General features: G+C 49.8%; 1 protein-coding gene across 13 annotated transcripts in view; it reads right to left on the reverse strand.

The window, feature by feature from the left end:
* Nucleotides 1-16,934, reverse strand: part of FBXO31 (F-box protein 31) — a 63,661-nt gene that overhangs the window by 19,809 nt on the left and 26,918 nt on the right. For 9 of the 13 annotated variants that reach the window (XM_045191896.3, XM_045191893.3, XM_053915933.2 and 6 more), the window contains 6 exons: nucleotides 14,965-15,132; nucleotides 14,292-14,366; nucleotides 9,286-9,395; nucleotides 8,497-8,650; nucleotides 7,026-7,348; nucleotides 2,652-4,432 (listed from right to left, as the gene is read on the reverse strand). In XM_045191896.3, the coding sequence (XP_045047831.2) occupies nucleotides 4,210-4,432; nucleotides 7,026-7,348; nucleotides 8,497-8,650; nucleotides 9,286-9,395; nucleotides 14,292-14,366; nucleotides 14,965-15,105 (1,026 nt within the window). In that variant the 5' untranslated portion in view covers nucleotides 15,106-15,132 and the 3' untranslated portion in view covers nucleotides 2,652-4,209. The other 4 variants (XR_011650705.1, XR_008425830.2, XR_008425831.2 and 1 more) reach the window with 3 other exon arrangements.

The following is a 16,934-nucleotide window of genomic DNA, read 5'->3' on the forward strand; positions in this document are numbered from 1 at the left end:
CCACCTCCCAACCAATCCCTTCTCTCCCCTGGCTAGACTGACAGGTCTCTTTGATCAGCACCTCCCCTGTCACCGTTTTAGCTTCTATTTGAGCATGTGCTGCCCCCAATGTGGTACTGGAAGGGGATAGGAAGGCTTTTCCCCTCTTACCCAATTATCTTGCTAGCCTTGCGTGTGCCCAGTGTAAGGACTTCCTCCTGCCCACCATCTTGCTGGGGGTGGAGGTGGAGGTGGAATGCTCAGTTACCCGGGCAACGCCGCCCCCAACTATATTGCCTTGGCCCCCGTCTGTTCACCATCTTACCCCAAGAGGCCCTTCCTGTTCCCCGTCCTTAGCTCACTCCCAGCAATCTGGACAGCCTCTCGGTACCACAGGCACCTGCTGTCTACTGAGCTGTCATGGTGGCTCTGTGATGTGGACTCCAGGACTGAGTCACCAGCAGGCCAGTCCTGAGACTGCATTTGAGCCAGTGGCGCACGGGCAAAAGTGGCATCAGCTCTTCTCGTCCTCCCAACCCAGTACAGCAGTCCACAACTCTTCACCCAGAGTCTTGTCACTTCCCAGGGTTCAGGCTGTGTCAACCCTTACCAGAATTCCCAAAGCAGCCTCCTGGGGGACATCTCCCACCACTTTCTTCACCTGCAGCCCCTTCTCAACATGGCAGCCAGAGCCATCTTCTGATCGGAAGTCTCCAGGAGTTCCCAGGGGCTCAGAGGGAGGGCCCCAGTCCTCAGTGCCCAAAGGCTGCCGTGTGATCTGTGCCTGTGCAAATACAAGCACACGTGTGCACATCTCATTCCCAATGACAGTGTCAGGCAAACTGATGGCATTGTGGTGTTACCAGACTCAAGGGGTTTGTCACTTGGGGTGTTCTATTCAAGGAGATGTGGTTGTCCTTGGCTAGTCTCATTTCCTTGAAGCAAGTGAACAGGACAGATTCACATCCAGAGCTGTCTCCCCCAAGGGAGGCTTAGCCATTGCTTGTATACATTATTTGGTAAATCGCACATTCATTACTTCTTGGCAGTTGGCTAAACTTATCAGGTTGGGTTCTGATTAAGCTCATCCTTTACAGCTGCCTCTGAAAAAAAATACTGTGTTACATTTTAACACTTAGCAAAAATAGCATTTAGTAATAGTAATAACTGCTCAGATCTTGAGATCCTTGTCCTAACAGTGGCTTTCTTCTACTTTTTAAATACTTCTGAGTGTTTAGTCAAAATTATACTCCAGATCTTTTCCCACAAAGAGAGAGGGGTTAGCCTATGTTAACACCTGGATGGCCCATGAATTGGGGTGTTTTCTCCTCAAGGCAGGTCAGGGTTCTATGAGGACATTCATAGCACTCCGAACAGCTGGAACACGAAGGTAGTGAAAGGTTCCAAGAGAACATGACTGCCTTCTCCAAGCTCTGAGCCATACAGTGGGCTGCTCAGAGTCTATGCACCAGACACCACGGCCACAAGGAACTCAGGAAATCCCAAGGTACCCGTGACCGAGTTCCCCTAAAGACAACAGAGACTGAGCAGGTTTCTGTTCCTCTGTCACTGTTCATGAGCACTAAAAAGTGACTCACTCTTAAGTGTCCTCAGGGTGGAGAGAATCAGCTGGCTAAGGGAGGGGTCTTGGCTGTCTGGGCCTCAGCAGTCAACTCCAAGTTCTCAGAGAAAGAAAAGGCCTGTCACGTGAACTCAAATCTTGGGCTAGTTCTGCATGAAGTGGGAATGGGGGCCTGCCTGCACCTGGCTAGTCAAACCACTGTGCGCTCTTGCCTTCCACGCTGGCCAGGCGAACATGCCTGGTCCTGAGCTGCCTGGTGTGAGGACAGAGGGTGCCTGGCGTCACTGCAGGCCACTGCCAGATGGATAGGCCCCACAGGCTTTGGGGGCTTCACCTCACACCAGAGACAGGGCTGATGTGAACACAGCCAACAGCCTACAAACAAGGGTTATTTTAGTCATTATTAGTAGAAACCAGGTATAGACCCAAACACCAGAGGCAGGTTACATCATTCCAATTTGAGATTGGTTTATAATCAGAAGTGCTCATCTTCTATCCGTGTGCACTTTACAATGCTTAGGGGAGGCCTCAGATGGAGGAGTCCCTCAGAGCGAGCCTCAGGCTTGGGGTAAAATAGGCGTTTTCTTGATTTTACTTAAACAATGGTGAAACTTAGAGAACAAGAGTCAGCATGCCCAGTGGTCCTTCATCTTCATTTCCTCAGAGCTTCACAGCCGTAGTTACGCGTAGCCCAGGCTGGCCACACTCGGCACAAGAGAAAAACGTCATACTGCAAGACAGGAGCAGTGCTGCTTATAGGCTCGGCCCTGCAAAAGATGTGGAAACTGGGGCCATGCCTCAACTTGACTGCAGGACCTGCTAGAAGGATCTGGAAGGTGAGCCCTGGGTATGCATCTCTGATGAGATTCAGCTGATAAGTGTTGGGTGGCTGAACCCCGCAGCTGCCCAGGTGGGACCTAATCTTCTCCACTTGCCTCTCCGGGTCTCCACAGAACCTCCTGGGAGGGCCAGTTTGCCATTCAGGGAATGTGTCCCAGAGCCTGTCGATTGTGACACTGGGAAGCAAAAGAAGGTCAAAGTTGCTAAATGAACTGAAGTTAGGGCAGTGGGGACTTTTTTATTTAAAAAAAAAAAAAAAAAAAAAAGGCCAGTCAAGAAGAAAAGAAGAAATTAACCCGGAAAATAAAGGACACATTTCATAAGACAGCTCAGATTGGTCTCTGTATGAAGGCACCACAAAGCTGCCCCCTTCCCTGGGGATCCTCACACTCAGCACAACCCAGCCAACAAGGACAAGCCACGAAGAGGGGAAAAAACGGCCCTGCCTCACAAAGCACACGTGGGGGCAGGTGGTGTGGAGATGGCTCTCTGCAGGTTGCAGGGGGAGCTGAAACATTCTTGGAGGCCAGCACACATTGACGGCTCCATTCTTCAGGAGATACTGAGATTAGCAGGGACCTCAGAAGGGGGTCTCCAAACACAGTTGTCAACCCAACATGGGCACAGTGCCAGTGGAAGAGTCAGTGCTCAGGGTCTCAATGCAAGAGGGTCTCGGTCTCCAAAGTGCACCCTGATGCCCAGTGTGACTTTTTTAGAAAGCTGCCCTCTTGGCTGTTAAGGGGCTGCACAGTCCTCACATGCAGCCACTTCTGACACTTTAACACTTCCCAGAACAGCGCCAGTGTACACTGTGCAGATGGAACCACCACAGGGTCGTAAGACGTGGCTCTGACCCAGTTCTGGGTCATGTGACTGAGCGTGCGGTTCTAATATCAGAGCACGTAGCAGGGAAGGGGGGGGCGATACGCAATGAGTACCGACTAGAACTATCTGCAGGGAAGATTCTAAACTTGGAGAGAGGCCAGGGCAAGCACATGGGTGCTGCCCACGGACCAGGACTGGGGGTGCTGTTCACAGGGCCTCCAAGCTGCTGCTCAAAAGCCCACAGCAAGGTTCGCTAGTGACCCATACTGCTAGCCCATTCCCCTGATTCAGAAACTGAGATGGAGTGAAATGCTTTTGTCCAAAATCCAAGTGAGTCAGTAGAGAAATGGGAACTCCAAAAAAGTGAAAAAAAATATAAAGGAAAAAAAGAGATAACAAAAACAAAACAGAAATAAAACAAAGCAAAAAAAAAAAAAAAGAGAAACGAGAATTCAGTCCTCAGTCCTGAGACTGATACCCCCGATTCGCTAGGGCTCTCTTTCCACAAACACTGCCCCTCCCTTCCTGCCCAGGCTGCACAGAAGTTCACCCAGCCAAAGCCCTCAAGGCTCACGGCCACTTCCATTTGCTTCCTGCAGAGCAAAAGGTACAACTGGCACACCACCCCCACAGGACCCCTTAAATCAAGAGACTGAGTTATGGCATGAACTTCCCTGAAGGAGGATTTTGTTTTCCCTAGAAAACTGTCAGTGAGCCAAAGACAAACTCAATTTCTCTAATTCTTTTTTTGTTTTGTTTTGTTTTGTTTTGTTATAAGACATGCTCAGCTCCACTTTCCCATCAGCTACTGACAAATGTGCAGGCCTATGTTGCACACTCTATAGAAAGTATTTCAGGTGGCTGGGCTGAGATGCCTACAAGAAGGTGGGTGTTCTGGTCGGAAGGTTGAATCTCAAAAGTGCATGCTGTTGCTCTTCCTAGGTGGCTGGGTCTGGAACCACCCCCAGCAGGGAGAGGGGCCGTCAGGAGGTCAGGGACTGAATGTTCTTGAGCATCTCCTCAAAGGCCTGTGGGGACGGTGCATCTGCATTCCGGAAGGTGGCCTGGACTCTGCTGTACAGGCTGAAGGATTTCAGCTCCAGCCAGATAAACCCGAAACGGTCCTCGTCAAACAGGATGAAGACCCCGGGGGTGCGCTCGGGGCTGGTGAAGCCATGGTCAGCGATGAGGCCTGTACCGTAGAAACTGAACCAAGAGAGAGGAAAAGCACAAGGAAGAGAAGGGTGAGAGGGGCTTCAAGGCACTGTGCTGGCCCAAGTCAAGAACCGGTCTTGCTGGAGTGCTCTAAAACCCTTTCCTTCCATTCAAGCCACATTTTGCTCTTTGTAATAAGCAAGAAGCTAAGAATCAGCGGGCACCCCAAGAGCTCCTGTCCTCATGGGGCCCCTGCACAACACTCAACATCCAGTACACTGAGCCACTGTAGCAGAGGGGTGGGGCGCTGGGGGGGTGGGGGACGGACATTCACTTACAGAGCATATGAGAGGGCGTACTGAGCTTCCACAGTTGGGCTCACCCTGCCAGTCGCTGATTCCTACCACCTCACCCAGCTACAGAAGGAAGGTCTCAGGCAGCCACACCTCATGACTCTGTCCCAAAGCATGTTTTCATCATGCAGGCCTGGGTCACAAAAATCTTAATTCCCAGGGTAGTTATGTCAACATATGCACACTTCAAATATAATCAATAAAGACTTATTGGCATGCAACTGGCATTAACTCACAAAGTAGAACTTTCAAATACCTATATGGCCAAGTTTTGAGATCTAAATCAGGCTGAAATACATTTGTCCTTCTTACAAAGAACTTGATGCTTCTGCCGAAGACAAGAAGTCAGGGGCTGGCCTGAATCTCCCAGCACGTGGAAGGGTGCCTGAGACCCCCCCACCTCCTCCCGCCACGCTGAGGCTCTGCTGGGTGGGAGAGGGGAGAGCAGCCTGTGCTTTGGAGGGTTTCCTGGGTGGGATAAAAGCACTACAGCGCTCAGGGAGGCCAAAGAATGCCCACTGGGCTTAGAGAACACAGCAAATGTCTGCTGCACTGGCACTGCAGCAAGGTCTCCCAGATACATAAAGCAGACAGGGAAGGATCGCAGCAGGCCCTCCCAAGCCATGGAGCTGCTGATATTCAGCATGGGTTGGAGGACCACCCTGTGGCTCTGCCAGGGGATTGGACCAGACTCTAGACTGGACGGCCCCAGCCTGCTGGTGGGCTGGCCACGAGCTCCTAGGAGTTGTCAGTTTTACAGGGATAACAGAGCCTTTTCCTTTTATGGCCTTTCAAAAGGGCATGTAATGTATAGCATAGGGAAAATAGTCAACATTATCCTAACAACTTTGTATGGTGGCAGATGGTTACTAGACTTATTTTGGTGATCACAGTGTAAGGAATATAGATGTTGAATCACTATGCTATACACCTGAAACTAATATAATATTGTATGTCAACTATAGTTTTAAAATTTTTAAAAGTCTACAAAAAAATTTACATCAGGTGAAATTATATTGGAATGCTATCTGTATGTCCTCCCTCTGGAAAAGCCAAATTCAGTCACTTGTATCATAATTGTGTAACAAGAAGAAAATGTAATAATGTTTTTTCTGCCAAGCCCACAAGATACCTTAAATCCCCTTCGAGGAGCTTGGCATGCAGTGCACACCGTTAGTCTATACGTAAGCAGCCGCTCAGACCCCTGTGGGCACACGGCACAGCAGTCGGCCCAGAGATAAAGGGAAGCAGACTTATACGTAACTTGAAAAAGGTGGTGAGTCAGCTGTAATGCCGGGAAGCTGACAGACCGTTCCCTCAAAATATCCACTAAGGCAACTGCACAGAACTTTCAGTGATAGTGGAAGGTCCTCGACCTGCATATGCAATAAGGTAGCCGTCAGCCACACGCTGAGCCCTTGGGGCCAGTGCAACTGAGGGCCTTTTTCATTTTACTGATTTTAGCCAAAGTTATGTAGCCCAAAGTATAGGGACCTGGGGCAAGGGTCTCGTAATCCATCTGCCAGGGAATGGCCTGAATGGCAGGGCTGGGACTGAGTGGCTGAAAGCAGAGGCCCTAGACAAAACTGTAAGAATGGCAAGTCAAGTGAGGAGCTGGCAGCCTGGGGGAGGTCTTGTCCCAAGATCAGGGATCCTGACCTCTGCACAGAGGGAAGCAGCAATGCCAACCCCTTTCCACATGTTGTCTGGGCTGGGGTTCACTTTGGTGACAAATTAGGTGCTGGCCCAAAGTAGCCGAGGAGGGCAGAAAAATAACAGAAATGAGGAAGGGAGGGAGGGAGGAAGGGAGAGAGGGAAGGAGGGAGGGGAGAAATCACAGGAACAAATAATAATATGACGTCCAAACTACCTCCCTTAGATGAACGGAGAACCCACAACAGGCCTTACCAGCAAGGACATCCAGGTGAACTCCAAGCAGGCTTTCTACATGGAGAGGTGTGGGCTGAGGGACAGTCCACCCCCTCACTGTCTGCTTCAATGCTGCCTGACATCCTGACTCATATCCCCCTCACCTTAGTAACACTAGGTGACACGAGGCATTCTGGGAGGAGTCTTCACACCTGGCAATTCTAATAACCCAGTGTGAGGTTCCCCAAGGGGGTGTGACAGCTGACTATGCAGCTCAGGAAACAGTGCCATATGTTTGGGTCTGAGCTGGGGCTTGGACTGAGCCGTCAGAGGCTCCCATTCCGGGGCAGGAAGCCCCCATGCCAGCCTGTCAGCCCAGGCCCACCCTGAAGCCTGGTCTTTGCCCACCCTCGTGTCCTTACCACATCCTACAGGTTCGGGGGTAGTCCTCGTTCCTTGAGGTCACACCCACAGGAAGAACAAACTGGACAGGCTGCTCCTTCAAAGCTGCAGCCCCTCTGTCCCCGGGCTCCCAGACCTTCTCAGTGGGTGGCCTGGCACCCTCGCTGTCCTCAGTCCTGTCTTCTTGCTGCTGCTGCTGCTCCTGGCGCACCTGCTCGTGCACCTCCAGGACGATGCGGGAGAGCTCGTTGAAGTTGCAGAGGTTCTCAACATTAGGCAGCTGGATGCGGTGCATGAGGTCAATCTCTACTGTTTGCTGCCCTGCAGGAATATTGGGGTCACCCTGTGGAGCGAGTGGGTGGCAGTGAGCAGGGCTCAGAGGCTAGCAGAGACACACTCCAGCCTAGGTCCCACCTCCAGCCAGGAGAGCTCACTCTAGTGTTCCTACTGACTTAGAAGCAACCCCTTGAGAAGTGAAAATATTTTAGAAGCCCTTAAAATTAGCACGTAGAGCAGGTGTCCCCATCTGTGAAGGGATCTTTGAGGCCAGAAAATGACAGCACCTACTAGGGACATGCTAGAGGTCCACAGGACAATGGCTCACCTGCACTCAAAGACCTCAGGTGGGAACTAGCCCTTGATAATCGAACAGAGGTTTAGAGAACTTCACCCCCTCCCAGGGTCAAGCAGATGGCAGCAGGCCTGAGAGGCCAGCCCAGAGAGGTCTGCCTGGAACACAGAAGCTCCTAAGCGTGAACTCCAGGAGATCCCCCAGGCCCTGCAGTTCTACGTGAGTCCTGGGGCACGCCGAGATCCCCCCAGAAGAGCCCACTGTGCCAGGGACAAAGCCCTCGTTCCAGGCTCTTGCTCACTAGGAGCTCCCCCAAAAGCAGAGGGACCTCAGAGGACACAGGCTCAAGAGCAGCACTGTGTGAGGACTAGGAAATGGTGCTACTTCTTCAGGAGGCTTTACTGCATCTGCCAGAAACTCACCCCAACAGACTATGCAAATGACGGGTAAGCACAGCGTGAATGGGGGCCCTGGAGAGGGCAACACAGGGCCTACTCCACTCAACAACCCTCCAACTGCTTTCTCAAGCTGCTCAGGCCAGGACAGGCAGTGGGGCCTGTGTGCTACCAAAGGGGGTCTCCAATGGGGAGGCCCTTGGGGTCACCTGGGGAGCTTGCGGAGCTCCTAGCCCCCTACCCATTAAATGAGAACCTGTAGGGTGGGGCAAGGGCATCAGTGTTTTCTCAACTTCCCCAAGTATCTCAGTGTGGAAAAGCAGAAGCGCTCATCATCCCAAGACCCTGGTTGGGTGAGTCCGGGTAGGGCCTGAGGATCTGCATTCCCAACCAGCTCCCTGAGGAAGCGATGCTGCAGTCTGGGCTCTACTGAGGAGTCAGGGTGCAACCTGAGTCACAAGGTACCAAGGCTGGCCTGACAAATCCACACAGGGCTGGACCCAGCCTGGCAGCCCCAAGACTTACTGTGATCTTCGTGGCCCTGGCATGCTTCCCATGGAAGCTGAGCATGACAATCTCTAGGCCGTGGCTGCCATAGGTGCCTTTGAAGAGGCCTGGCCTGATAAGGTCGTCTGGGTGGCTGGGCGGGAGGTAGATGCGGCGGTAGGTCAGGCAGTTGCTGTGGGGGAGTGGGTGGTGTGAGAGCCGCACGGAGCTGCAGAAGTGCAGAGCCCACACCCTGCTGCCCCACCACGGGGAGTGGGCAAGGCGGGTGGCCTAGCATGGCCAGGTGAGTGGGGAGCAGGGGCACCCCATGTTCCTGAGCCATGCTCACCCACCCACGTGTGCAGGGCACCCTCACATCTTCTCTAATTCCAACAAGGCTTAACAGGAGCTCAGGTGTCCCTGCCAGGCGCTCCAAGTCCGCTGGACTGGAGCTCGAAGTGGAGGGAAGGGAATGACACTCCTGATCTGTCACCCTGGGGCAGGAATACAAGACTGTGCAGGGGACATGGCAAAGAGGCTAAATGGGCTGCAGGGACAGTGCCCAGGGACAGAGAGGTGGGAAAGCAGGTCTCCCAGGGCGGAGGTGGGAAAACAACCCCAAGGGTTAAGCACACACACCAGGGCAACTAGAGCATCCTGCTGGTGGATGCTGATGATAAATAAGACAGAAAACATATGGGGGGCAGGCGAGAAGGTGGGCATGGGCTGCTGGTGCTCACAGCAGCCGGACAGGGAGGTACTAAGTTCACAATACTCTCACAGAGAGGGACTGTGCCCATGGTACCCACAGAGGGGGGCTGCACGTACTCATACTGACTGGTATAGATGAACTTCATCAGGATGAGCTCCTGCATGTGCTCATGGAAAATGTCCTCCAGCGTCCGCCCCCATTCTTCCCTCAGCCATGTTCGGAACTCCTTCCAAGAGAACACAGGTCATGAAAACCACCATGACACAGGCACGGGGAGGCTGCTCACTGTGATGCTGAGTGGACAAAGCAGCATTTTTAGAGTTGTGGGTGATGCTGTGGGCACACCTATGACAAAAGAACCCAGCTGGGTGGGCACATGAAGACGGGGCTGAGCAGGAGAATGGGAATCTACCACATGTTTGCTCTCCCAGCACCTGGCCTCCCTTCCTGTGGAGGCATGCCACCAGCGAAAAACGAGGGGCTCTGGTCCCTGTTTTCCTAGAGCACACAAGCCCAGACTTCAGGGGATACAGCAGGGACATGAGGTCCCTTCAGGTAAGGCTAGGGCCATAGTCCACGTCCTGACCTTCCATGGAACAGCCACATGAACCTCACTTCATGCCCACCTAGAAAAGAAGAGGCCTCTACACCGAGCTGGCTCGGCACTGCACAGCCTCTGAGCCTAGCTCTCAGTATTCTGCGAGAACAGCAGGCACAGCAGGACTGCGTCGATAAATCCCGTGTTGGGCAAGCTGGCCAGAGTTGCTTTCTGCAGCTGCCGATGAGGACCATGATAGGTTCAGCTGGAGTCAAGAGACTGTGGGTGGATTTTCCTTTCTCAAATGTGCCTTCATAGTTATGCTGTATGTTCAGTAAGTATATGCACAAAGAGGGAGCTTTTATAAACACTGAGTCCCCAAAGCTCAGTAATTCATTATGGAATCAAACACTGTGAAGGATGTTTAGTGCTTAATTGCTTGATTCTGCACATTTAACTTAATCCAGAGAACTGAGTTCCTAGCTCAATATAGTGTTTCTAATGATTATCTAGAATTAGCTCTATAAACAGAAGCAAAAGCTATTTACCAAAACAGCAAAAGAGCTACAATCTGTCAACTGCTTTAATATGTTACTGGCCCAAATCTGGCAAAGAACAAAAACTACAACAGTGACTGAACAAAACTGTTATAACTACAAAGTCAATATGTAAAATCAACTGAATTTTTATATACTAGCCGTACAAAATTGTAAAATAAAAAATTTAAATCCTATTTACCATAGCCCAAAACAAAACAAAACCACAGGATTTGGGAATAAGTATTACAAAATATATGCAAGACCTCCACTCTGAAAACCCCGAGACTGCCGAGAGAAAGTAAAGAGGCCTACTAATAGTCAGAAGTCTCTACGGACTGGAAGACCCAACATTAAGTCAACAATTGTATACAAACTGACCTACAGATTCAATGTCAATCATAATCCCACCAGGCTAGCCTTTCTGTAGAAACTGACAAGCTGATTCTGAAATTCATAGGGAAATGAAAAGAACCTAAACATCCAAAGCAGTCTTGCAAAAGAATAGAGCTGACGGACTTACACTAGCTCACATTATGCCTTATGACAGAGCTGCAGTAATCAAGATGGTGAACTGACAAATATATAAATAGAACTAAACAGAGAGCTTAGAATCAGTCCCACATTCATCTGGCCAGCTGGTTTTTGACAAAGCTGATCTAGCCACCTGGTGGGGAAAGAAAGTCTTTTCCACAAATGGTACTCCAAGAACCGGACATGCATATGGAGAAAAAGAACCATGATCCCTACCTCATGCCATACACAAAAAATAATGTAAGATGAGTTACAGACCTGAACATAATGTGAAGCTACCAAGCTTCAGAAAGAGAGAGGGATTCTCTGTCACATGAAGATAGGCAAAGGTTTTTAGAAAACAAAAAGCAATAACCATAAAACAATTTTAAAAATTATACTTCACTAAAGTCAGCACCTTCCACTTAAAGGCTCAACTCATGGAAGAAAGGCCCTTAAAAAATCAAATAGATAAATAACAGATAAAATGGAAGCAAATGAATGTAATAAACAAGGATTGCAATGTTGCCATGGTGAATAATCAGACTTTAGCTAAATGCCAAAGAGAAGATGGCTTGTGAATAGTCATAATCTTGTTTACTTTGCATGAAAAGGTCAAAGGCATTATACCAGCCAGTCCCAATTACTCAGAACAAAGAACTTTCAAATACATATGTTTATTACAAAATAATCTTACAAGGTGTGTATGCATAAGGAAAAACACAGGGGCCTAGAACATGTAAGACAAGAATCAGTGTAATATTTAGCTGGGGCTGACTCACCATGTGCTAGCACTGCACAATCACTGTCTTAATCTGCACAAACAGCCTAGGAGACGGGCATTAACATTTTCCCCATTCTACAGAGGCTTGGGACTTACAGAAGTAGAGAAACCTTCCCAAAGTCACCCAGCTAGTAAGTGACAGAATCAGAGCTAACCCAAAGTCCACATGCTACCTGGTTTTGCCTCTAGCAAGGCCAATACAAGAGCCAACAGGAGTGTGGGAGGCTGGGCTCACTCGCCCTGGTGGGCCGTACACAAGGACCATCAAACTGACAACACATAACGAGAATTTGGAACACCTTCAGGGCCTTTACCTGGCAATCCCACTTCTGCATGATCCAAAATCCACATAAGGTTTTGCACAGAGTTCAGACAGTGGGATGACAGCAATGACACTTGGCATTCTCCTGGTGTGGTATCCTATTCAACCCTCCAGAATCACTTGGGGTGCACAAGTAATCATATCCTCTATTTCAGAGATAAGGACTGAGGCTCCCAGAGGGAAAGTCACTCAAGCACATGGTCAAGAGGGTAACAGGAGAAACATGAACATTTGAGACAAACCCCATGTCCACCTGCAGGAGAATGGTTACATCCAATTACATCACAGCTAGATGATGGAATGCTATGCTGAATGAAAAACAAATCTTGCGAAGGGTTCTAATGAGACTGGAAAGTATCTCTGGAGTAACAAGATTAAAAAATCCAGCTGAGAGAATAAAATTGTAATTCCATCAGAAATGCCAAAAAACACAAAGGAAGGCTGGAGAATGGGCTTGGAGACGACTCCTAGGTAAGGGCTGTGCCAGCACTTTTCCCGCCAAATTCTGCTGACTGCATATTTGATGATAATAATGCATCATTCTAGTAACTGGGTGATTACTTGCCCGTCTCTGCTACTCCCTGCAACCCCCAGGTTTCAAGAAGTCCTGGAGAGGAAGCAAGATGGTGGCTGGGCCTTGGCCATCATCCATGAAGACAAGCCAGGCAGCGTTTGCACTGGGGAGGCAGAGTCTGGGGCAGCCCGAGGGCCACACTGCTCCTCACAGAACAGCCTGGACTTGGCCTTCAAAGGTGCATAGAGCTGGCAGCAATCATGGGCCTAGAGTTTGCATGCAAGCAAGTGGGAGAGTTGTCAAGCCCTGTGGGTGCAGTTTATGACATCACGGGGCCGGCTTCTGGTACTGATGAAGTGTGGAGCCCATGTGAAGGGCTGGGCAGGACTACTTGCTGATTTCTTCATGAGCAGGATGCTAAAGGGACCAACCATGAGCTACCACGAGCCACCAGAGACTCAAAAACTGCCTGAGAAATGCACACCCAACAAATAGATAAAAGCTATAATGAGTCTACTATACTTTAAAAGTTCAAGTTTTTCTTAAGCAGTGGAAATATTTTGAAATGGCAGTATGACTTAGATCCTCAGAAAACTACAACTCAAAGTCAAGGTAAAATTACTCGTGCAAACAAAAGAAAGCACAAAAACTCCTGGTGTAGCTGACAGACAGGTTTACCCACTGTGAGGCCTGGCTTGAAAATCTCAATCACCAGGTCCACCTATGGGGAGAACAGCACAGCCCTGAGAACAGCCCTCTGGTCTCCCAGCAACTCAGCTCCAAGAAGAAACCTGCACAGCACGTGGACACCCTCCACAAGGTGGTGAAGGAGAAGCACCTAGTGAAAACTTTCCTTTTGGTCATACATTCTGAGGGTTGGCGGGGAAACAAAAACCTGTGCTTGTGTACACATGTGGGGGAGCTTTGCCTGCAGAGCCCACCCCTCCGCCACAGATGAGAATTAAGTCTACCAAGACATGATCTGCTTGGTGAGGAAAGGTGGCTGATCTCTCAAAGGGGAAGGACCAGGAGCCTGTTCCTCAATGGGCTTGTATTGGGTTTAATTTGCATAGGAATACAGGGCGTATACACAAAGCTGTCAGTCATTGTCAGGCAGTAGTGATCAAACAATAGATAACATTCAAAGAACTATGAGGGCTTATTTTGAGTGAGAGTCAGATAGCTAAAGGGCCATAAAACTTTGGGGAACAAACTCACTTCATGCTTGGACCCTTATCATTTAAATTGAGGGTATTAGCAAAGTAGGTTTCATAGGATTTTATGCACTCTTTCTTAGGCCTGATTGCCCCAGGGAACCCGCCCTTTCCAGCACAGGGCCGCACCCACCTCTGGCATAGTTTCAGGCTTAAGGCATTGTTTCAGGCTTAAGTCAGGGAGGGGAAGTAAGTCAGCCAAAAGATTAGGAGACTTCTTGCAGACAGAAGAGGACTCAGGCTATGTCAAAGCTGAGGGGCAAGGGTCCATCATCCCCTTTTTTTATAGCCCTCCAAGTCCTTCCCTGAGGGCCCCTTTGTGACCATGCCTGTCCTAGGTCATCCCTCCCTTGAGGAATCTTACCCATCATTGGCTAACCGGTCATCTGCCCAGGGCCAAGCAGGGTGAAGTGAGAGGGGGCAGAGACGGTGCCCCTGCCAGGGAGATAAACTGTCTCCTTAGTGGCTTAGGGTCCCAAGGTCTTAGGCATGGAGGGTTACAGCTTCTGAAACCAGGCAGGGCGGTTCCTAACAAACACACATCCATATGAGGCCACTGCTGACAAAAGGGTCAGACACACTTTCTGCGCCAACATGAGCATGAACCATGGGAGAGGGCCCTCATGTTGATGGCATGCTGATGATGTCAAACCATTCAACGTCATGTCTGCTCCTTGTGCACAGAAGGGGTGCGGGCTCACCTCTTGCCTCCCACCAGACATCCTGTGGTGGTCCGTCTGGTTACACTTGGTGGAGAACTCGTCCTTCTTCACAATCTTGAGCATCCATGACAAAGCAGCAAGGGGAATAAATCAGTCATGGCATCTCCATCAGATAATGAGCCCCTCCTCCCTGATGCACCCCCCCCCCCCACTCATCTACAGAAGCCCAGGACGCATACAGATTGTGACCAGTCCAGAGAAGGGAGCTCAGAACTACCCCAAGCATGCACTTCCTTCTCAGAGGAGTAGTGCATCCAAGACAGAGGTGTTTGTGCTTTTCTAAGGGGACTCATAGAGCAGGAAAGAGGCTATCATTTCGTAGTCTCAGCGGTTTTGAAAAAAAAACAGTGAGGAACGGTGTGGTTGGAAACAACAAATGGTTTTAACTGGATACTGGATGCAGAACCAGTGGAGGGGTCCAGCTAGTGATCCTTTGGGAGCTACATCACAGCACCATAGCATAAATAACACACGGAAGGGGTGGGGGGTAATAACACAGAGCCCTGTTTCCCCTGATCTGTACGGACACAGGCTTGTAGCTACGGACACCACTGCAAACTCAGCTGGCACCAGGACAGGGAAGACCAGAGGAGACCTCGCCCCTCGCCTGCACGTGGCTGCTGTGTCTAAGGGAGCCTGCGCACACACTCACCTGGATGTGGCCATTGTGGGGCCCTCTGTGGCCGTACATGCACTCCACCGTGGGTGATTTCCTCTCCGTCAGGTGGATTCTAAACAAAGGCTTGAATCGCATTGGGTCATCCACATGAGGGTCATGGGGAGGGAGGTACATCCAACCAATAATGAACAAGCCGTCCACCTGTAGTGAGGAGAAAGGGCGTATGTCCACGTGAGGGTATGTGAGGCACGGAGGCAGAGGTTCCTCACCCGCAGCTGTCCACAGTGACCACCCACGTCTCCACACTCCAGGCCCATGGAGGACCTCAGGGCCAACAAACAATGAGATGCCCCTGACCTGTCACAATGGCACAAGCACGGCCCTACCACCAAGTGCTTGTTAACTGCAAAGTAGTTATCTAGTGAAAAACAATGTGACTATAGTTAGTATCAGTCGATTGATCATTGAAGTTTACTGAGAATATAGACTTTGCATGTGTGACGACGTATACATTAATTAACTAGATGGTGGGACCGTGAAGTGTGCTTTATAAATCTTATATTTCTGTCAATTATATCTCAATAAAGCTGAAAATGTTAATTTTTTTTAATAGAATAAAAGCAGTTAGACCTGCATCCAAGAAAGCCTTTGAGAGAGAACTTCCATATCTAAAGTGGGGGCCAGGGGTGAGAGGAGCTGAATGACATGAGAATGAAGCAAGAGCAATAACCCAGAAAGTGATACCCAATAAGTAGGGCAACTGACCTGAGAAAAAAATGGGGGTGCTACTTGCAACAGGAGAGAGTCATGAGGCAAACACATAAACACATTATCAGGGCCTGGTTTAGGTCCCAATCTGAATGGACCAGCTGTCAAAAGGCAGTTTTGAGACAATCAGGGAACCTTACATAGGGACTGGGTCTCAGGTAACATCAAGGAATTACTGCTACTTTTGGAAGGTGTGATAAGAACTGATGGATATGTAGGAAAACACCCATAGTTTTAGAGATCCACACTGAAGTATGAGCAGATGAAGTGACACAAGCCTGGGATTTGTTTGAAACCTCTTGAAAACAGGGAGGAGACAAGGGATGAGCCAAGGGGTGGAGACAGAGGCCGCAAACTTGGTGCACTACCGATAACTGCTGAATCCAGGTGGGGGGCACCGGCAGTTCACCCTACCATTCCCGCTGTTCTTGTGTGTTTGAAACAGTGAGTGACAGAAGTGATAGAGCTCAGATCAAAGGACATGCAGTCCCCACACATGTGCTCAGCACGAAGGCCCCTACATTCTCAGTGGAGGGACAGGGACAGCCCCATTTGAAATGACCTAGCAGTCGCTCTTGCCTTCCCAGGAGAGCCTAGATCCACAGCTTCTAGCTCTAGCAACAGGATGAGAGAATTTATTCACTTTTGCAGCTAACCGGTCTGAGGTGAGAGCCAGTTGCCATGGTTCAGTCATGGGATACATTTATCACCCTCCCCAACTAAAAGGAAAAAAATATGCCCATGCTGGGAACTGTTGGGTTGTCCCTGAGAGAACGTTTTAAAAGTCAGGCTTTTTCCCAGTGATATTAACGTAACATATGTAAAGTATGTTTCTGAATGAATGCTTCCACCAAATACAAAGAGTATAAAGCAATACTTATTCCTGTCCAAAACCTACCTGGTGACCAAAATACACAGAGTGACAGTAACCAGAGTCACCAGGTGGCCCATCTGGACCAGGCTCAGAAGAGGCACACCGAGGCTGTCCAGGGCCACGGCAAAGCAGACTCACTAGTATTACAAGATGTGGAGCCGGTATCCCAGACTGGGCTTCTGGCATGAGCCAGTGAGAAGGAAAGCAGGGGCAGAACACCAGCGTTCCCCGGGGGGCACCTGACTGTTTTCACTGGGACATCAGGCGCCTGTCCAGAGTTGCCCGAGTATTAACTGCATGTGCTTGGCCCTAGGGTTTCTGTTTAAGAGGCACCGTTCAGAGTACATGCAGACCTCACTGT

Source organism: Desmodus rotundus, chromosome 12, assembly GCF_022682495.2.
Source record: "Desmodus rotundus isolate HL8 chromosome 12, HLdesRot8A.1, whole genome shotgun sequence".
In the NCBI taxonomy this organism is placed as follows: domain Eukaryota; kingdom Metazoa; phylum Chordata; class Mammalia; order Chiroptera; family Phyllostomidae; genus Desmodus; species Desmodus rotundus.